General features: G+C 39.0%; 1 protein-coding gene across 2 annotated transcripts in view; it reads left to right on the plus strand.

Annotated features, from left to right (window-relative positions):
- Positions 1-22422, plus strand: part of LOC124165205 (cytosolic phospholipase A2-like) — a 106253-nt gene that overhangs the window by 53574 nt on the left and 30257 nt on the right. The window contains exon 1 of one of the 2 annotated variants that reach the window (XM_046542484.1): positions 15187-15284. The exons of the other annotated variant lie outside the window; for it this stretch is intronic. Within the exon in view, the coding sequence (XP_046398440.1) occupies positions 15235-15284 (50 nt within the window). The 5' untranslated portion in view covers positions 15187-15234. Of the gene's footprint in view, positions 1-15186; positions 15285-22422 lie in introns of those variants that run through there. 2 annotated transcript variants of the gene reach the window in all.

A 22422-nucleotide genomic window follows, 5' to 3' on the forward strand; every position in this document is an offset into this window, starting at 1 on the left:
TAAAGAGACCAGATTTTTTTTCTGGTTCTATCGAAGATGATCTGCAGCTAGCATTAATTAGCCATGAGAAGGTGATACAAAAATCGTCGTGAGACTCGCTAACCCGATTCGCACAAAAAATTAACGACTCTTGTTACGATGCTAATTCCTCATGGCTATAGCTAATGATAGATGTCACCTTAAACGACAAAATAACCGAAATTTTTGCACAGGTTTAAAACCAGTTTGAATTCCATTGTGGATATGGCTAAGCAGAAAATTACATAATAAAAAGTATTATTTTTAGCTCGACTTTTGAGACACAATCTTTCACCAAAGGAGACAATTGGAGTGTTTTTATCTCATCACGTAATATCCATTTTTTATCCCAAACACTGCAGTGGAGGGAGCGAGAGCTTTTGTTTGCTCTTCTCGATGGGATGTTTACGTTCTTGGGCACACGATTGGATTTTACCAACCTTGAGAAAGAATTGGCACTCTTAGTCGTGGATCGATTCCGTGACACGTGATTGGCGTTTCAAGAGCAACTCATCCTTATCTCTTAAAACGTAATGCCTGGTTTTTATTCCTCCACTCTCATATGTGGATAATACACGCTCTTCATGCTATCGGCAGATGGAACGCTTAAGCAAACCAAAATACAGAGTAAATTCAAGAGCAAAGCTTAAATACAACGTTTCCATCAATTGGCTATACGTTTACTACTCTATTGATAACATTTACGACCTTTCAATTACCTTCTTCCATGAAGTTTCATGGTTAAGGTCAATAAATTTGCTTTATCTAAAATAAATAAGCGAATTCAGAGAGGATATGATCAGGAAACCTCCACTACATGTCGTTTCTATAGCGTTGCTTGTATGCTTCAATTCTGTTACACCGAAAACTTAACAATTTTGTTGTAAGATTATCCAGCGGCAAGATGCCACTTTTTCCATTAGGGTAGGATAACTTTTAATGCAAAAATGGACATAAAATCATGTATGGGCATCAATGTGCATATTCAATTAAATACGACTTTTTTCGTGGAATTATCATTTATTACCAGCGGAAAAATATATCAACCATCGTCACTTGGCATTTGAACCTCCAACTAGAGGATTCTGCGTAGCAGTATTTCATTGCGTCAGGGCAGACGCATGACAGGTGGCCTCTTATCCCATGTGGATTCGTAGAACTATTTGTTATATTTAATAAACATAATTTCTATTTTTTCTCGCATTTTTTATGATTTTTTTGTATATAAAAGAAAAGATTTTGCGCCCAGCGGCATAACCTGAAAAAGTCCTGTTCAGATTTGCAGTATAAACAAAGTTTTCAAGGCTGATGTTGGTTGTAAAGATACATTCAACGTCAAAAGTAAGGTCATAACTTGAAAGTGAGACATAAAAATGGCTCTACGACAATTTGGTGGAGGAATGGAAGAAATGATATGATTTAACTGCCAGTTTTACATCGCCGTGGAACTCTGTCCTTTTGCTGTGCGCTGAATTTTTGATAGTGTTACTCAAAAAACTACTTAGAATCCTTCATTAAAGTTGGAAAGAATTAGAATCCATGCATTTATCGGCCTCGGGCCGATGATAATAGCAATACTCCTTCAGATCAGGCTGGTGTATTTGACTACAATCGTATTCTATGCGTAATACGATAACCAGGCGGTTATTGTATTCCGAATACTGTATTCGTTTGAATATTAATTATAATATTTTTGCTAAGGGTTGTGCGGTGAGTAGTGGGTGATATTATGGTTTTCGGGTTTCCACTGCGTTTTATTTGTTGACGACAGTTTCGCCGGCAATAGCATCTTTGGGTCATAAGTGGAGTTCGATGCCATGTTTATTTGTATTTATACGCCGAAGAGGAATATTAGTTGATTGTAATCATTCGAGTGCTTAGTAACTATTATAGTTATTATAAATTTATTTTGATTGCCGAGTTATCATTTTAGCGGTTGAATCATCATCATTATCATTTGATCATCAAAGTAATTATTCTTGCACTCAAGAAGCAATTTGTAATTTCTTTTGGCTCACTCCTAATTTTTGTAATCTAATAATAATTAGAGTATTCAATTAAATATTAATCGTTCGTTCGTACTAAGTACCTACTTAAATATCAGTGGGAGATAACTTTTTGCGGCCAAACCACTTTGTGAGTTCAGCATCCAATTTGCCCCTCACTGAGATATCATCCTACTTCATGAGTTCAATTTAATGGAAATAAAATATTCTATCAAAATGAACTAATGACGTCGTCCGAAGCAGCCAATTGGGTCCATCGCTTGATCTCGGATTTTCTCATTTCAATGTTGGTCGCATGCTCGGTAGCCGAAAATCGCTCTAGTTTATAATTAACCCGGGTGAGGTAAGAAGAGCATTTGAAGCGACGCTTACCAAAAGGTTCCTATTAATACCGCGGAGCAGCGTGACAATCGCTAGTTCTTTACAAGGTCAGTAAAAGACTTTTACCTACCTTGGTTCTTTACTCCCTTAATGAGGAAGGTTTGTGAACGCGGTGTAATCGACGGATTCTCTCCCTTTCTGAATGTCAATGGTTACAATTCATCGATTTATCGGATAATCCTGACTCCATTAGGTAGGGATTGGGTTTCAAGCGTCATCCGATAATGAACTGCTCTCTTTGCTTGTTTGATTATGGTTGCGCAACTTCCCGCCAGAGTCCTCCTCGAGAGATTCGAGTCAAAAGGCATTTTACTTTATCTTTCGGAGAAGTAAATTCCTCTGAGTGCTACGCCCAAGCCTTTTCTTCGAGTCAACTCTAAGATCTGGAATTCCACTTTTGCAATCTCCATTGAATGATCTATCAAGTAATAGTTGAAAGTGCAAAATGCTTATTCAGTGAGGCTGATGAGAGATGGTTGATTCAGATTGGCGGGGGTCGCGCTCACCCCAGCCTAAGCCAAAGGCGTGCGTTCCCTACCCTGGGCCACCTTACTCTTTGTGAAATTTTATTTTCTCTTGATGTGTAAATTATGAGAATTTAACAGAATTTCATGAAAATTTAAAAGCATCATTTTTATTATGCCGCAAAAAATTGATTCAATAACAGTCAAGGTCCAAAGTCTGCACATATTGACTATTGTCGTTCTTTTAACAGATTCGTATTAGAAGACTTAGAATTTTACTTTGAAAGCTACGCGATTTTTCTGTGCTCCTGATAAAATTAAATGTGAGAGTTAGAAGTTAAAAGGAGTCTCCGAATGTCACCGTTTTAATTTGTCGCTACTTCTAAAGATATTCTCAAATGATGAAGTAAAGGTACGCATTCGCTTTAAAAAAATGATAATTTACTCCACGCAAAATTTATGAATGCATATATTCTATGGGAAGCAAGATAACTAGCGATGGGAGAAGTAAGAAAGAAATTATCAGCAGAATATATCTCAGGTGAAGAGAGCATTCCGCCAAAAAAGAATGGTCTACGCATAGTGAGAAATTTAAACGTAGAAGTCAGCAGACAATAAATGGACAATGACAATAGCGGAGAAATCAAGGGCAGAGGCTTTCAAAAGGTGATGCTGCAGAGGAATGATGAGGACCCCAAATGTATCATTATTAAGGTCGATAGTGACGAGGAAGTCCTAAGAAGAGTAGGAGAGAAGGGAAGCCTCATGAAAACTTGGACAAGAAGACAGAACAACCTTATGGGCCACATCTTGAGACATGATGGCCTGATGAAGACAATCGTCGAGGGACAAGTAGAATGCAGAAACGGAAAAGGAAGACCTCGAATGGAATATAAGGAACGAGTAAAGAAGGATGTGAAAGGGAAGAAATACGTAGACGTGAAAAAATTAGCTGATAGAAGGTTCCTTAGTTGATAGAGGGGTCCCTGGTTCACATCCTGAGTGAACCTTCAGGCACGCCCGAACAATAACACAGGCCAGCGACGAAAAAACTTTCTTACTGAAAATACCTTATTCTTATGTTTTTTAGGTTGCTGAATCCAAATATGATGCTTAAAAAGTTGTATCACCCACCATTTATTCATATTATATAGTTAAATTTATGAAATCAAGCAATATTGTTAGAATTTAACAGCTTTTTTGTAGTTAAAATAAAATTGAAAAAGTAGGTCTAATGAACGAAAATTATGTTGGTAGCACTGCTGAAACACATGCTGAACAGCTGATGTTTTGTTTACTTTCAGCCTAACCTGACTTTCACGTTACCTGTACATGTGCTCAGTACAAATTCTAATTGCGGCTGTAAAAAACTCTGCTGACAGTTTTTGTTATATTTGTGGTGTGTTTGTTATTAAAAAAACTCCAAAGAAACATTACAGACTTTGTGAAAAAAGTTTATAAGTATTTTCCGATGTACAATCGGAGTGTTTCATTGATTTCCCTACGTACTGTTTAGGGGTATTAGACTATATAATAAAATACATATTGCTTGGAAACTATGGCTGATACAAAAAAACTAAGCCCAGGTTTGGATTCGGCACTTAAAAATCTATAAAGATCAGCTATTAGAATAAAAAAGTTTTCAAACAAACATTTTTTGTTTACCTGTGTAATCTTCGCAGTGTGAAGAGCTGTGTCAAACCAATCTTAGGATTGCTCACCATTAATTATGATGATGATGATGATGGATTAAGGGGATTTCTGCGGATGAGGGGATCCATCGATGGAGTGCTGAGGGTCCGTGGTTCACATCCTGAGTGAAGCCTTCAGGCACGCCCGAACAATAAGGTGGTTTCCCATTATTTTTTTATTAACTAAATCGAAAGATTATTACTCCTGGAGTACGTATTTCACGCTCTTAGATTTTTAAATGACGATATCTACTTATCGCGATTAAATGGAAAGTGAAAATTTTCAAGCGCCAGAAAACGCGACGGCTAAGTATGAATGCTGGGAAAACCCTTTGTGACGTCGTTCTGGTTCCCGCTGCCGCAAGTGAGGTGACCTTGGGGTGAGGCTTTGAGCGCTGATAGGACGCAGGATGCTAGCAGGCAGCAGAGTACCCTGCTAGCTGGTAGCGCTAGGCTTAAATAAGGGTTATTAATACATTATCAAACGAAGAAAACTTTCCCACCTTAGGCAGTTTTAATAGGTGGTTATTAAGAGATCTTTCCCTTAGCTCTGTGCCTCATGCATGCACTGGTAATCTCAGACGATGTAAAACTCCTATCTACTCGTGTAGATACTAGGCAACTGTGACGTCACGTGGAGTGGAATCGCATGGGCGCCAATCTGGCCTTTTTCAAATGAGGTTAAAATTGACCATTACCATTCGTCCAAACTGGGATTTCTAAAAACAAATCATTTGTATATTATGAATACAATAATGGTGGTTAACGAAGCGCAATCAATGCCTTTCGTTTTCTTTGATGAAGGAAACTACCCTATACTCCTCGAAGTGGGAGGTGGTTCTTAGTGTGTAACGTCACTCCCCTTTGGCTTACATAAGCCTGGAGTGAACTCTACTCTCACGAACTCAAAACTAACGTTTAGGTAACTGCTGTTCTACTGCAAACCTCCAAGCATCAATTTGCTATTCCTTATTTTTACTCTTTTCAAAGGCATCTATCCTTCACTCCCTTACTATGCTTTCATTGGAGATTTTATTCTTTCGGAATTCTCGCTAACTGTACTCGTTAGCACTTCGTTTTTTCCGATCGTAAAAATAGTCATCGATACATCTCCCGACGCTCTTTTCGTTTCGCCTTTTATCGTCATTCTGTTAATGTAATCGGTGAGCGGTGAAGTGGTTGAATCAATAGCTCGCGATGCCTCTGAATCTCTTTGTGCAACCGTTCAATTTGATCCCCTGTCGATCGTCATCTGTTTACTATTCCTCCCGTGGCCAACGCCAAAGCGCTGCAGTGAAGCTTCTGTTACACAATTGTTTAGCTCAATATTTAGATCACGAATTTTGAAGTTTCGTGCCGCTTCCACTCATTAACGATCCGTGTTTTAATGAACGAGTCCACGGAATAAAGATTTTCTATCAGTGTCAAATCTAGATATTTACTGGTTTCAAAAAAAATAGTTGTTAATATATAGAAATGAAAGATAGAACTTGTTTATTGCGTTCGATATTTGAATGAATCGCTTCCAAGGTGCAGTACTATCTCTCCAAAATTTCGCCTATCGGAGGAGTAGGTATTTGCTTTCTATTTAAATTTGAAATTGTTTTATCTCTATAGATTTATTCAAAATTTATAATAAAGCATAATTTAGTTCCCTTGAATGTTTTTCCTTTCATATGCATTGAAAATATTTCTGTGCTTGTCTCATTTCCGTCGAAGGACGCCCGCTCGAAGACTGTTCAACTCAACTCCATTTCAATACCGTCTCTGCGGAATTTTCCTGCTATTTCAAGAGGATTGTGACAGATGGCGTCGATTTCACGTTATTTTTTCTGTAAGCGCACCGAAGCCGTGAAGATATTTTTTCCGTTGGTAAGTCCTTATTTTAGCTTTTTTAACTCGTCGTGTGAACCGTTTACTCGTCCAATATTTGGCATAAGCGCCGAGGTGCATTTCCTCCGTGGAATCACTCTCATCTTCGTGTCCCCACCACCTCCTCTGCCAATTATCACCTTTTGTAACAGACGAGAGGCGCCCGTGGAAAAAATCTCTTCGCCCACTGCGAGTCCGCCGTGTCCGATGACTTTGGTCGTCGTTGAAGGTCAAATGCTAGCGGTTTCTCGTTTTTTTGAAGTGACACTCATTGTGTGACTTCTCCTCCGTGATTCCCACTGTATCTCCTCGAATATGGATGTTCGATGCCAGGCACGTACGCGGAGGGGGGCTTTGGAGGCCCCTGCCCCCCCCTGAAATTTCTCCCTTGTGGCGACTACACGCTAAAAATCTGCTCGTTTCCACCGCATGAAACCATGCATGAACATATACATATTAATATAATTATGTTCATAGTATCATGTCTGACTTAAGACCTGTAGGTGATTGACGGCAAAACTGCGTCATCAGACGTGGACACAACTCGGTGGAAACCATGGCAGTATGAAGATTGTATCTCGCATGAATTTAATGCGGAAGTTTTACAATAATTTAATATCTGGTAATTTAATTGGTGGATGGTAGTCTAGTGCCTATTAGCCTAGGTGGTAGCCTAGCGGATGGACCGTGGATGGATGGTGGTGCAAATCCCGGGGAAGGCTTTCATACGCCCCCAAAGAAATTCATCCAATTGCGAAGTGGCACAGGAAAAGAAACTGGCTCCCCTAATACCCTGAATGTGCGATAGACACACATTTATGGCTAAATCTGGGTGAGCTGTACCCTCACCTACCCACTACACTCCAACCTTAAGGTTGAATCACGTGAGTGAATGAAATTTAATGCTCACGAAGGAGGATAGGGGTCAGAGTTTTAATAAAGTATATTTATAAATTTGCTCATCTGTTTCCATTTCCTATAATTCTACGGATGTTGGGGTTTCAATGTGGGTCTCTGGTTTTTGATTACTGCCTACATTGGTTGGTTGTGATTTTTCTTCCTTGGATAGCGTTTCATATCGTCTGGGTGGGAGGAATTTTCCTCCAGTGATTGCGCAAACAGCGTGGGCTGAAAACAGTTAGTGATTATTTTCCCTTTTTCCTCTCCAAGCCTCATCGCCCCTTTTGTAAGTAATCTCTACGATGTTAGGGTGGGCGGTCGCTTCTTAGAATGTTTCCAAACTTGCCGAACGGTGTCATCACGAATATGCAAGAGAGACACTGGGTTTTCGTTGCCGCATAGATACCTCCTTCACAAGTTAACTAGGAGTTTAGCTCCCAGCCAGGATAATATTGTGGAATCGGCCGCAAAACCGATTAAAAATAGACCGTTATCACTACTTTACAGGTGTTGTTACCATTTCTGAGGTTTTAAAAATTACTTAATGTGATCTAATGAGTCCTTTACCGCTCTGACTTTTTCTCAACTTCTTGTCCTGCTAGGCCCTCGAATATCGCCCAAACATCTAAGGGAAATATTCCACCGATCCTAGGGGAGACCATGTATCAATGATGAAATCGAATCCATGGGTGTTTCTCCAGTTCCAATGACTGTCGATAGGCGTTATTACCTTCAAGAGTTTCAAGCGCTATTGGATGAAATAGCTTTGTAGAAAATAAAATGACGTATTTAACTTCACAATACCGGCTTCGTCGCGCTCCGACATCATCTGGTCCATGGCCCCATGATCTGGTCACCAGACATTCACCACACACACACCAGATGATGTCGTGTCGATTTTCAACCCCATATTTGCACCAGGTTAAATTGCTGAGAACGAATCGTATACAACTCGCTCTAAGCAACGTAAACGTATGCCCTATAGATCACTACACCGCCAATGTGATGCAAAAAATATCGGTAACGGATGGAAGTGCTTCTCTAGAAGGCAATAGCTAGCTTCAAAGCCTTCACAATTGCTTCTTCTCCTCAGTGGTAAGTTTTTGTTCACTTCTAGCTATTGAATGAGATAGACCAAGACCTGCACGGCAAAAAAAACGTGAAATGTTGCACTTGATGATAAGAAGGTTTCCAATGTTACACATAATCTATGAACGTTAGAGAACGTTTTTGGATGAGGGGTCGAAAATCGCCCCCTAGAACCTAAATTATTACCTCATGCAACCCGATGCACTACCCGACGCAAACTAGCATAAAATTTTCTCATCTCATTATCTCAAGGATTACTACAGATGCGATACACCTATTTACGCATTCCGATAAATGAAACTTGAGGTAAAATTCAGTAACTCATAAGTTATCTCAAGATTCAGCTGTCCTGTTGTAATTTGGCTGCAATTTCAAAGTCTCCTGTATTCTTCGTACGAAAATGTTGTAATTGTTAAAATGGCATTGTTTTTTGAGTTTCAAGGTTAACTGAGGATCGTTTTGCAAATGTCACGGAGCACGACGAGAACCGCTGAGAAACGTGAAGAGGGGGGTGGAAGAAGATGGCAGCCGATCACACCCTCTCGTAACGAAAATTCAGTCAGTCCCTGCTCTCCGTAATTACCTATGCTCTCAGGTGTAGTAATAGCACTCTTAGCAGATGCGAAGTGATCACGTCAAAATGCGCCGTCAAGAGAAAACACAATTTCCGTTTTTCGTTGGGGGTTATCAAGAGATGATTTTAAGAAGGGTAAAACGCAGGTTTAAAAATGGGTTCATGGTAAGCAGGTTAAAAGCCAGAATCACACGACCATTTCAGCCGTCCCTTTGGAGCCATTTCTCCAGTGGTCTCTTCAACTATGGTGGAAAAATGACCGTGTCACGCGATAATTGTCCGTGATGGCTCTAGGGATGACAATCGCATTCCTTTTTTAATCACCCGGCACTTCCCTTTCCAGCCAATCAGAACGCACGGCTGCTACCAACGATTGTGATGTCACGTATAGCTATTAATTTCATGACAATAGAGAATACGGAAAGCGACGGAAGAAGCGATGGAAAGATAAAAAGAGAATTCAGAGCGTTATACTGCCATATGAGTACTGCGACGGCGGAATGACCGCGCGATTCAGAAAATGATTGGTTTGGAGATGACTCTTTTTGGGCTCTGAAAACATATCAGTGGAGCCATCTCTCTGAAAGGATGAAATAAATGATCGAGTGATTTTGGCTTAAAAGTGTGAACGGCTGCCTTTTCATTCTCATCTCTAATTGCTCGTTTTTTAAGGGCCGATATTCTAATAATTAGTGAAGCTTTTTCGGAGCATGAAAATCATATTTAACCTTGTCTTCCTCTTAGGGTAACATTTTTATTAGGGATGTGCGAGTAGTACTTTTTGACCTCGAGTCGAGTCGAGTATGGCAATGCATGATGTAGGCCATACAGCAATGCATCCTTCTACATATTCTCATTTTTTTTCAATCCCCTTGCAAATTTTCTTTTTTCAATTCTTAGCTTGATGTAAAAAGGAAAAGATATTGAGGAACATTGATGGTAATAGGGTGGTTTTCTATTATTTTTTATTGCCTAAATCGAAAGATTATTACTCCTGGAGTACGTATTTCACACTATTAGATTTTTGAATGACGATATCTATTTTTCGCGATTAAATGAAAAGTGAAAATTTTCAAGCGCGCGAAAACGCGACGGCTAAGTAGGAATGCTGGGGAAAGTCCGCGTGACGTTATTCTGGTTCCCGCTGTCGCAAAGTGAGGTGACCTTGGGGCGAGGCTTTGAGTGCTGATACGACGCAGGGTGCCAGCAGGTAGCGCTTGGCTTAAATAAGGATTATTATTACCGTATCAAACGAAGGAAACTTTCCGAACTTAGGTAATTTTACTGGGTAATTATCAAGAGACGTTTCCCTGAGCTCTGTGCCTCACACATGCATTGGTAATCTCAAACGATGTAAAGCTCCTATCTACTCGTATAGAAACTAGGTCCCTGTGACGTCACGTGGAGTGGCATCGCATGGGCGCCAATCTGGCCTTTTTCAAATGAGCTTAAAATTGACTATTGCCATTCGTCTAAATTGGGATTTCTAAAACAAATAATTTGTGTGTTATGAATACACTAATGGTGGGTAAGGAATCGCAATCAATGCCTTTCGTTTTATTTGATGAAGGAAACTACCCTACTGAGTCACAATTAGGAGATGAATGAAAATTAATGTGTCTGAAACAGTTCCATAAGCACAATGGAAATGAATTAACCTCTAGTAACATGTCGTCAAAGTATGTATCGAAACTGCTCAGAAGAACCCTCAATAAAGATATTCGTACAATTGTAATTAAGATTGTATATGTAAATGTATCATGTAATATTTGAACCTTTCAAATTCTCATGCAGAAAAACCAATGTACTACATGCTCAGGCAGCAGGTATTGACAAATCCACGTTACACAGTATAGCTGCCTGCAGAAAAATTTCTTCCGCAACACACTTGCCTAGCTGGAAAAGTACTTTATTTCCAAAGTTGCAATGTTTGGGAACCTTGGGAAGTTTTATTGAAAGTTACATCAACGATTTATATGAGTATTGAATATTTATGGAATTTTAGTGGACGAAGCGAACGAAGTATAGAGGTTAGATTTAGCTTTGTAGATCAAAAAAAGAAGTTTTCTTTATTTCTCACTTCGTTTAATCAACCATGGGCTCTATTTTCCGTTGGTTCAAGAAGGAAACTAAATGCAACAAAGGATAAATAAAAATTAACATTGGATGTACTTAGTGCTTAAAAAGGCCAAAAGAAGGCTAAAAAAAGGCAATACTTGTGACGTGAAACAATGGGAAAAACCGGCTTTGCCCGCTGAAAAGTAAAAAAGTTGCATTTTTCCATAGAAATCCTAAAACCGTTAACGTGTTCCATCGTAGTTTGAGTAAATAAAGTATGTTAGGGTATAAAAGTATGGCATGAGAAAGTATGAGCGATGCTGTGGTCCACTCCGATTACTCCGAATACGCCGCGGGGGCGGAAGACGATCGGACGCTAACGAAAATGTATTCGGCACCCAAGGGTCTTAGACTGCAAGAACTCTCTCTAACTCTCTCTTACTCTAAGAACCTTGTTCGGCACCCACGTGGACCCTATTATAGTGGTTGACTGATACGTATAAAAAAAACTGAAACTCCTAGGCCAAGGCATTAGAACGACTTTATAAACGATATTACTGCACGATTTTCATGAAAGGGCCTTCTGTCGGTAGATTTCTGAACTTGCTGGTCTCGAAAGCTCTGTAACCGAAACTACTCGAATCGCCTCGACATTCGTAATGCTACTCGTGGCACTCGAGTTGAGAACCAACTACTCGACTCGAATTTTCGAGTACTCGCACATACCTAATTTTTATGTAAACGTTATTGCGAATTACTCTGCTTGACTTAAAGTTTCAAGTGCTATTAAGATAAGTAACGTTTGTATCATGTTCCGATTACCACTGACAAAGAGTAGATATTATAAACCGGCCCTCAGAGTCGAAATCTAATCAACGATTGATAGTCCTGAGATGACGTGAGGATGATTTGTACTCTGGATTTCTGCTCTGTCCAGTTTATCGTTGGCTATTTATAATATTTTATGACCTCAGAACTCCTTCGCAACCCATTCACGCTGCTTTTTGACTTAGTTTTCCGGAAATATTCTTATCTTCTCTGAATAATAGAAAACATGTGAATTAGTTGACTCAAAACTTGACAGTCAACATCTAATTCCATGTATTCCTTAACTTTATTGTGCCCTGGATACATATTTATGTGTGGATACGACTCTGTGTGAAGAACTCTATCGACATGCTTGAGGATTTAGGCAAGTTGGAGGCCAAGACAGCAATAAGTTTAAAATATTCACTAAAGGCCCAAGATCCACTCCCATCCGCCGATTATCTTGTCTTATTTGGTGTGGCCACTGTCTTTATTTCTAGCCATTAGGTGTCGCCCGCGCGCCGATTATGTCAAGGCGAATGTCTACCGCTTGTGATCCGTGCATCTGTTTATTTTTCCCTCGTTCGAAGGAGAAAGTGAACATTATAATGCTAATATCGCTCCAGAATGCGAGGTTCCTCAGGTAATTACAGCGGCGTTCGAGACAGGCTTGTTGAGCTGGAATGCCCCGTAGACATCGTGTTCACACCTAATTCAATTCAGTAATAACTGCACGCGTGAATTACGTTGTAGAGATAATTTTTACGTTAGCCTAAGCTCGAAGCTAGATCCCGTGAATTAGCCCAAAATAATAAAGATTTTACAGAAATAAATATCATGCTATTGAGAATTTGAAAACGTAAAAACCGATCTAAAAGAACGTATCACAAAATTGAAAGACACAGAAACACATACAAAAGAGACACTCACAATAACATGCAGACGTTTCAGCGGGAGGATGCATATAAGGTAAAGGCGGCAAATTTCGTCTCCCAGTCTGTTGTTGGCCTATGGAAATAATATTTTTAAGTCAATCACTCCAAAAAAATTATGTAACACCACCAACTAAGCCTACACATGATATTTAGCTCAAAATTTACTAGAAACAATTTTTTATCATATAAGAAAAAAATTTTAAAAATAATCTACTTTTACCAAAATTAAAAAAGTGGTCCTGTTTTCATCCCCTACCAATAAATCTTGTAGATGGGGTATTAACAGTTAAAAAAAGTAATTATAATAAATACATGTTGCAACATTCATTTATATATTTTAACGTTCATTTTTGTTACCGAAAAATACTGTTTAGCATGAAACTTGCAGCACTACCTGGTGGCCATGAGAACAACTAACGACAAATATCACCGATGGCGCCCCCGAACTCCTCCGAACAGAGGAACTTTGGGGACGAAATTAGGCTCGGGGACGAAATTTGTCGCCTTTACCTTTTTAATGCATGTATAATGAAATTAAATGCACGAGAATGATTTATTTATCATTTAGCGTGCAATTTTATAAACATTTTAAAATAAATTTCCACAACTTCTTATTATATAAATAGGCGTTTTAATATGCTTTAAATAAAATTTAATTTTTTTTCCATTTAAATTTTTGTTGGCAGTAGATTAAATGTATAATTCCCTAGAAAAATCCCGTACAAAAAAGTCCGCTAAAAATATGAAGGCATGGTCTGAGCATTGGAACATTGGAGTGCTTTCGCTATTGGTGCCACTGAGGCGATGTGACATTTACGTTCCCACTGCGGAAAAATGCATTTTTGCACTTTATAAATACAAAAATATCTTAGGGGTAGAATCTGCAATGGGGAACATGCATGAAGCTCGTTCATCACACTAGTAAGTCTCATTGAATAGACAATTTTCTCACGAGTCCATGAATATAAGCCAAAACTCTCTTAGCACTCCACAAAACTCATTAAATGCTTATTAAAAGTGAGAGAATATCGCTTGATGTCACGTGACCTGAAACTCCTTCTGACGTCATCGTACGGTACACCATTTACTTTGCCAACAGAGTATAAGGGCAGAGTCTTTATTGAATTATATCGAAGTAAAAATCGTCAACGAGCTTTGTAGTAGTTCTTCAACGGACAAGTTGACTTAAGAGGGATTTAAGAAAACATAATACGACAGTTTACTTATGGTCGACTCTCTTATGGCGACTGATTATCTGAAAAATAGAGATTGCTTCCAAATCTCACCAAACAATCCCCTTCATTTGTTTCAATAACGCCTCGGCAACCCAAAATATTCGCAGTCTGCTGCTTGACGTTAAAACAGCAGTTATTTTCGCCATATTTGCATTTGAGCCCCTGCATCGACCGATTTTCTATCCACTTCCTCAGTCTGTCATTAGTGGATACCGTGCCGTGACGTCACGCTCCGATGACGTCGTGTTTTCAAGCAGCCGATGAAGATTAATTTCCTAAGACTCATAACTAAGCCAAAAAAACATTATTAATCCACGAAATTTTCGGCGAGTACATTTGAGGTAGGGACCTTCTTATTCTAGTACTTTGAAAAAATTGTACATGGTCCCCATTCGCGAAAAGGTGTTAGCGATGGGTGCTATTCTTGTATCTTATTGTTCTGATGATTCTTGATGTAATTCGAACGTAGGTTTGCGATGGTTGGAGAAGGTACTAAGCAGGGATGGGATGTTAAAAGCCGTTTTAGAGGAATAATGCTAGGGAAGGATGAGAATAGGATTTATGGATAGAATGAAAGGAGATATGCCTCACTGGGAATGAAAGACTAGACGGTCTGATTCTGCACTTCCTAAAGTGCCCTCCTCAAAGCACCCGTGTGGGGATCGGGAAATATATAACAAATCATCGTCACCAGGACTTGAACCCGAGCCCACGGGTTGGGGTGCCATCAATCTAGAGGTCACACCAACCTGATCCCTAATTGGATTGAAATCGGCGGTTGGTCATTAATGATTCATACGTCATTATTTTAGACTCTGAAATGATATTTACACTCTAATATTTACCTTTGGTGATCTAGTTTAGCTCCTTTAATTTAAAATTGCAGGGATTTTCAATTTGGCCAATACTTTTCGGAGGTATATATTTCATAGATATTGTATTGGTCTTCCCAGCTGTATTTTTCGGACATCCTGCTGACATATCGTATCCTTCATCAAATAATCCATCCCTCATGTGTCTTTAGGAGGGGATACGATGAAATGAGAGATAATGCCCCATGACATAAGTGTCTATCTACCTGTAGAGGTTTCGCGATATCTTATCGACGCTAGGATGATTGTTGGATTCTTTGGGTTGGTGTCCGGACGAAGGTGGATTTCGACCGGAGATTGTTCAGTTGTTTGAAAAGTGGCGAAGAGTGACAATGAGTGCTAGCAACGGAAGTGTGGCGCCTTTGAAGCTGAAGAAAAGGAGGTAGGTGTGGTTGGCCCCAAGTCGCCCTTGATCGGTATGCACCCACGGGACAGCCCGCAGCAGGCGAAACTTCTCAGAGGAAGAAGGCGACACAGTAATTCAAGTGGTAGTGAAGACCTGTCGTGAATAGGGTAGTTTCCTTCATCAAAGAAAACGAAAGGCATTGATTGCGATTCTTTACCCACCATTTGTGCATTCATAATACACACATTATTTGGTTTTAGAAATCCCACTTTACACGAATTTTAATGTCAATTTTAACCTCATTTGAAAAAGGCCAGATTGGCGCCCATGCGATGCCACTCCACGTGACGTCACATCTAGATGCTATTCGAGTAGATAGGGGTTTTACATCGTCTGAGATTACCAATGCATGCATGAGTCACAGAGCTCAGGGAAACATTTCTTAATAATTAAACCTATTAAAATTGCCTAAGGTTGGAAAGTTTCCTTCGCTTGATAGGGTGTTAATAATCCTTATTTAAGCGGTACCTGCTAGCAGGGTACTCTACGCTACCGCCATGCTCGGCAGCAAGCAGCCTTCATCGTAGCGGCGTTCATAGCCTCACGCCGAGGTGGCCTCACACTGCGGCAGCCAGACGTCACACGGGCTTTTCCCAGCATTCACACTTAGCCGTCGCGTTTTCGCGCGCTCGAAAATTTTTCACTTTTCATTAAATCGCGAAAAATTGATATCGTCATTTAAAAATCTAAAATCGTGAAATATGTACTCCAGGAGTAATAATCTTTCGAGTTAGGCAATAGCAAAATAATAGGAGACCACCCTATTCCGGCCTAGGCAAATTATTTTTCCTCCGAGGAATTTTCGCTCTTCATTCGTACTTGGGGGTGATTCCGACAAGGTTGGCTAGTTCCTGGATATTCCTGGAATATCTTCCGCCCCTAGGCGTTGAGGAAATTATTATTTGTGCCGAATCAAACCTTGGGAGAGCAAGCATATTCCTCTACTTGGAAAGAGGACTTGTGATTGAACCCCAATATCGTTTTATTATATGAAAAGCCATTTTATTTCTAAAATTTTTAAAAAATATTGAAGTCTTAAAAAAACGCACGGTTTTGATGTTTGTACTTAGGGGAATGAAAACCTAATTAAAATCTATATTCTCTTTCTAGTTTTGGATAAAGTTAGTCTTAATCAAATACAGAGTTGTTCTGCGCGGAAACCTCGAATTGTAAAGTAAATGGCAAAATTTTTCTCCATAAATAGTCGAAGAAGTGTTGTGATTCTCATTTCCTTCGTGCACAAATCATACGGGGTAAATGTCATCAAAACCATATTCACCGAGAGAGCGAAAGAGAAAAAAGAGCAAACGTGAAAGTTGCCCCTCATCTTACCTGCATGAGTTGGTGACGCCATGAGAGTGTGGGTTCCTTTCGCTGATCAGGAAGAGCCTTTCACCATAGGGATCAATCGCTCGCTGGAAAGTAGACGTTAGCGACACGTGCACAAACCCTAGAAGCTGCGAAAAAGCGGAGACATGCTCAGCTTGAGTATGTGACGTCATCAACTTATCTTCGAAAGGGTATTGGTCGTTATTTTTCGTTGATAATAGCTGGAGAATTACGCAAATGATCGAAAAAAATGGATGAAAGGGTTTTTTTCAAAAGCTATCACTACTAGGCACTAATTTGGTGAACGAGTTTAATGCTGTATTTGGCAATATGGCGAGTTATTCGAAGGAAAAGAGACAATATTTCAGTTGCCATAAGTTCTTATATATTGCTTCCTTACTGCGTCGGATTCTGCTCTTAAAAGTGGAGCTCCCATTCCATCCTAAAACACTAGGCATTGTCTTCATTTCATGGCATTTACTAAACAAAAGAGTTCCAAATTCTTTACACCCTTAGCCACAGAAGAGGCTGATTTATTCCCTATGGTATCTTTTGGACTGCCATTTTCTCGACACAACATGAAGTCGTGTCGTGTGGTCGCGCAGTCGCACATTTTTGCTTTTTCGTCGAATCGCCCAAAAGGTCTTGGACAATGTGTGTTTTTCGAAATAGTCGATTATTTTACTTTCAGTTGAATTCAGGAAGATTTAGTTTTCAATTCAACTCTTTGCTATTATTTTTGATTCTTATGTCGTCAATTTTAGCGAAGAAAAGGTAGTTCGCAGCTATGAGTGAATTCAATAATAGAAATTGATGATAAATTAATAAATTCTGGAGAAAAATTCCGAGATAACTGTTCTCTTTACGAAGTATTGAAATGAGTTTTTCGTACCGCTGTCGAAATGTAAGTTTATCAATGATAAAGATAGATTTTTTACTGTTTGTAAATTCAGCCAAAATCGAAAAGAAAATAATTTTTGCAGCAATTTGTCACTTAGAATTTTTACTCACTTGGAGGTAGGACTCAAAAAATAGTTGTTAGATTTATCATTTAAAGTGTTTAAAAATTTAATTTTATAAAAGCAAGAAAACTCAATCGATTTATCAAAATTCAAGTGTTCGGGTTGACTTGAAAAAATTGTTCAAAATTCACCATTTTGTGTGGCTATAACTAATTTTCTATCATTGGAGCATTAAAAACTAGTTCGAAATGCTCAAGTTAAAAGAAATACTGTATTCGTCCTGGGATCGTACCAGTATTAAATTAAATAATTTTCACGTTCTTATATTCTTTCATTCATGACTTTGTTAATCAGTAGCTAATCTTATCGAGCTAGTGTCCGCAAGCGGAGAAATCCCTTACTCTTTATTTATCAATCCAACTTCAGATTTTATCAATTTCACTTGGTAATCACAGACGTTCGCATATTATTAACTGTAGGGGGTCGGATTAAAGCCTAAATCAATAGCATCACTTTGAATTCAATGTTTTCTGGCGCAACCTTGGGGAATATCATTGTAAGATGTTTATGACACCAACTATGTTTTAACCCAAAGAGTTTTCATTTGGTACCACTAGTATTGCCGCCACTATTGAGGGATAACCCCCTCATAATATCTCAAATGGTCACCCAAAAATGAAATAGTTTTGCCGTGAAATCAACTATGGCTCGAAATTTCCATCTGAAGACACTGTTAATCAGGATCATCAAATTGGAGGGCCACATCATTTAATTGGAGCCCATTTTCTAAATGTTTGGAGATGAATTTGTTTGAAATTAAGCTCCATCTTGTATGTGATCTTGGCGTACAACCTCTTTCTGTCGCCTAGTCTACGCTAGTAAATAACACTCCAAGTCCACTCCAACACAACAGGTCGTTGAAGACGATCTTGCGTTATCGATCATGTCTATCCTTCTTTATCAATTGGATATTTGCTTCTTTTTTTTTTGAGTCTCAAATTTTATCGGGATGCTTATCAAGTTTTGCGTTAAGCTTGCTTGCCGTGTTGAATGAAAGATGAGTGATTTTAAACGCGAAACGCGCGGCGTTTTTCGTCAGAAGTGAGATGATGATGGAACTTCCTGAGATATTCCATAGCCGAGAGCCGGAACGAAGAATTTATAGCATGTTAGTCAATGTTTGTGCAATGATTCCTGTTTGCTGTCAAGACTATGAATTGGAGGTCTTATCTGTTTAATCGTTACAAGAAATGTATATTCTTAGTTTTTGGACGCATTCATGACAGAATTGCGACAGGAGGAAGAATTATATAGAGGCTATGTAGAGGCTATGTATGCAATGTCACAAATATCAGTTGAAATTATAGTCAGGCCCGGAAGAAAGGGGGGGGGGCAGAGGAGGGACTTGCCCCAGCCGGAAAATTTCAGGGGGCGGCAAAATTTATTTGAAAAGTTTATTTTTTTAAAGTTGTCAATTTTTCTTACTAATTATTTACCATAATTGTTAATTTATAAATTATTAAATATTAATAAAACTTCTTTAGAGTTAACATATAGAGTGCAATTTCAGCTAAATTATCTCAAAAAAATAACTTACGGAAGTATTATATGATAGTAGTGGGAACAGGGAGTGAGGGGGGACTAGAGGATCAGGGAAAATTGATCTTTGCCCCCCTGACCTAACTCCTAGTTCCCTGATTATCGTGCAGAAATGGACCTCGCGTCATCGTAGGATAGCAAATCGTCTCAATGTCGAACTTACGTGAATATCGCACATGCTTAACATAACCAGGAACATTTTTACAGCATATGCATGTACGAAATCTTGATTACGGATCGGAATTTAAAATCGGGATAAAATCGGAATCGGGATTTAAATTTGGTGAAAGACAATGCGAATATATGTGGGTACATTTCACTATCGTAGGATTGCAGTTTTTATTGGTGACTGAAACTGTCGATGGCTTTGAGGAATAGTTTGTGATTGAAAGAATTGTGATGATTATCCCCGAAATATCACGAGCGACAGGGATGTAGCCGACTTTGTGGCCTTCAGCCCAACCGAGAAATTTCACCCCTGTGGCGATGCCTACGCACATTTATGGGGGGCTCGCAACCCTTGGGGCACACACACTGAGGCATTCCATTTTTCAATAAAGTTTCAATTTATGATTCCTGGCGATAACCAAATAAACTTTCAGTGGTACTTGAGCGAAAGTGAATTCCAAGAATACAAATTGATCCGGATCGGATTTGTTTGCATGATATCAACAAGTTATGTCCCAAAGTGGGTGTAACTTCGAATGACAGCTTTAACATCCGCACTGTGATATGTAATAAATTTATGATAAAAATATTGAATTATGTACACTTACTTGATTTTATCTCTCAATCAATTTTAAGAATGCCTCTTCTTTGATGAAACATAGGAGTAACTTCGTGAATTATAATAATATCGTGTATTTCAAGCGGCTACTTTTTGAAAATTCCCATCATTACTGGTTTAAAAATTGAAACAGTTTGTAGTACCAGTGAACTCCTCGCTTCGACTGTGTTAATCGTGCTCGAATCAACCCCGCCCTGAAGCTAATTGTGGCGTTAATAGCGTTTGTTTTGGTGGAGATCCAATGCTTAAACCTTCAGCCCTTTTGTGCGTCCTCCTTTAGTTTTCGGCGTCTCCCCTCCATCTAATAAGTTGCATTGCTTGTTCCTTACTTTTGCGTTGAAGAGCGGAGGATAAAGGAGCGATCTGCGCGCGTTTGAGTTACAAAGTTGATAGCGCACAATATGGTAGTTTCCTTCATCAAAGAAAACGAAAGGCATTGATTGCGATTCGTTACCCACCATTAGTGTATTCATAATACACAAATTATTTGGTTTTAGATATCCCAGTTTAGACGAATGTTAAAGGTCAATTTTAACCTCGTTTGAAAAAGGCCAGATTGGCGCCCATGCGATTCCACTCCACGTGACGTCACAGGGACCTACATTCCATACGAGTAGATAGGAGTTTTATATTGTCTGAGATTACCAATGCATGCATGAGGCGCAGAGCTCAGGGAAACATCTCTTAATAATCACACATTAAAAATACCTAAGTTCGGAAAGTTTCCTTCGTTTGATAGGGGAATAATAATCCTTATTTAATCCGAGCGCTACCTGCTAGGAGGGTACTCAGCTACCTGCTAGCATCCTGCGTCGTATCAGCGCTCAAGCCTCGCCCCAAGGTCACCTCACTCGGCGCAGAGGGAACCAGAAGTACGTCACACGGACTTTTCCCATCATTCCTACTTAGCCGTCGCGTTTTCGCGCGCTTGAAAATTTTCACCTTTCATTTAATCGCGAAAAATAGATATCGTCATTTAAAAATCTAAGAGCGTGAAATGCGCACTCCACGAGTAATAATCTTTCGATTTAGGCAATAAAAAAATAATAGGAAATCACCCTATTAGCCTTAGCTGAAACACTTCCCGTGCGGGTATCCGCAAAGGCGTCCAAAAATCACGAAACGAACGGTAATTTAAAAAACTCTTTTAAAACCTTGTGAAAATCGTACTTGCAATAATTATCCTTTTTTAATGTTATGTTTGGGTGAAGGCTTTATTTACTGCACAGTTTTATTGAAGCTTACTGCTTTTGCCGTTTAAATTTATGAAAATGCCAAATCGCAGTACTACTTTAATTTTATGGCAAAGAATAAAATCCTTCCGGAATCTCTCGAATCGAGACGGTACTTAAATCGCACGTTAAACTGATACGACTCGACGTAGTTCCTCGAAACCTTCTTCGCGGGTGGAATTCTAAATTCGATCGATTTCGTTTACGTATATAAAAGTGAGAATTTCAGAAAAACAGCACCCTGTTTGCGGAATTTCGAATGCCCAAGTTTGGCATCCCGAATTTTTTATTGAAATTTTATGTCCCGCATTTAGAAAATCTGTGCGGGTTACTCCTGTGGTCGGAAGGTTAACTACTAAAATGCTTTAGGAATCAAGTGGTTATGATACGTCGTAGAGTTTTTCGAAGAGTTCGTCGTAGAGTTAGTTTCGTTTGAATAGTTTAGTTAGCACTAAATGAATTGATTGAGGCAATACATTGTAGATTTTTTCGATGATAAACAAGGGTAAACCCAGGATTTGTTATGGGGGGAGGGCGCCAGGGTCTGACAGACAAAATGGCAACACATATTTGCGATAAACAAAACTCATATTTGGGATTTAAAAAAACTAAATGCAACAATTACTCAACGAAATATACTCTTAATTTTAATGTAAAAGTTATTAATGTGTAGTTGTTAATAAATTTTATATTAAAATTTAACATTTATTAATACTTGTATTAAAAATAACTTCTATTTTTTAAGCTTCCGGAGGGGGGCACTTCCCTCCTCCCCCCCGTCTCCCTAAATTCGCCTATGGTGGGAAACATGCTAAAATGGCACGATCAACATATGGCTTTTTTGCTGTCATCATTGCAAGTTGACTTTAAAATGAGTATGGAAAAGAATACTTTCTCCTATATCTGAAAGTTTTTCCCCCATTCTAGTTTGTCGTGTTGCAGATTCATTTTTTTCAAGTCGAGTTCGTTAACCCTCGCAAATTTCACTGCGTATCAAAGTCAAATTATGATCGACTTTGAGGTATTAATTTTGGAACTGTGACTTGCAATCGCTTCGCAAGTGAATTCCATCGTAAAAATTGACCATTTGTGAATATTTTCCGTTCTTATTAAGTGATTCTTTAACATTTTCCATTGACAAAAACACTATCACAATTTATATATGTACTAGATGACAACTGCATTCAATTAATTTTTATATTAAA

The sequence above is a fragment of the Ischnura elegans genome, chromosome 9 (assembly GCF_921293095.1).
Source record: "Ischnura elegans chromosome 9, ioIscEleg1.1, whole genome shotgun sequence".
NCBI lineage: Eukaryota > Metazoa > Arthropoda > Insecta > Odonata > Coenagrionidae > Ischnura > Ischnura elegans.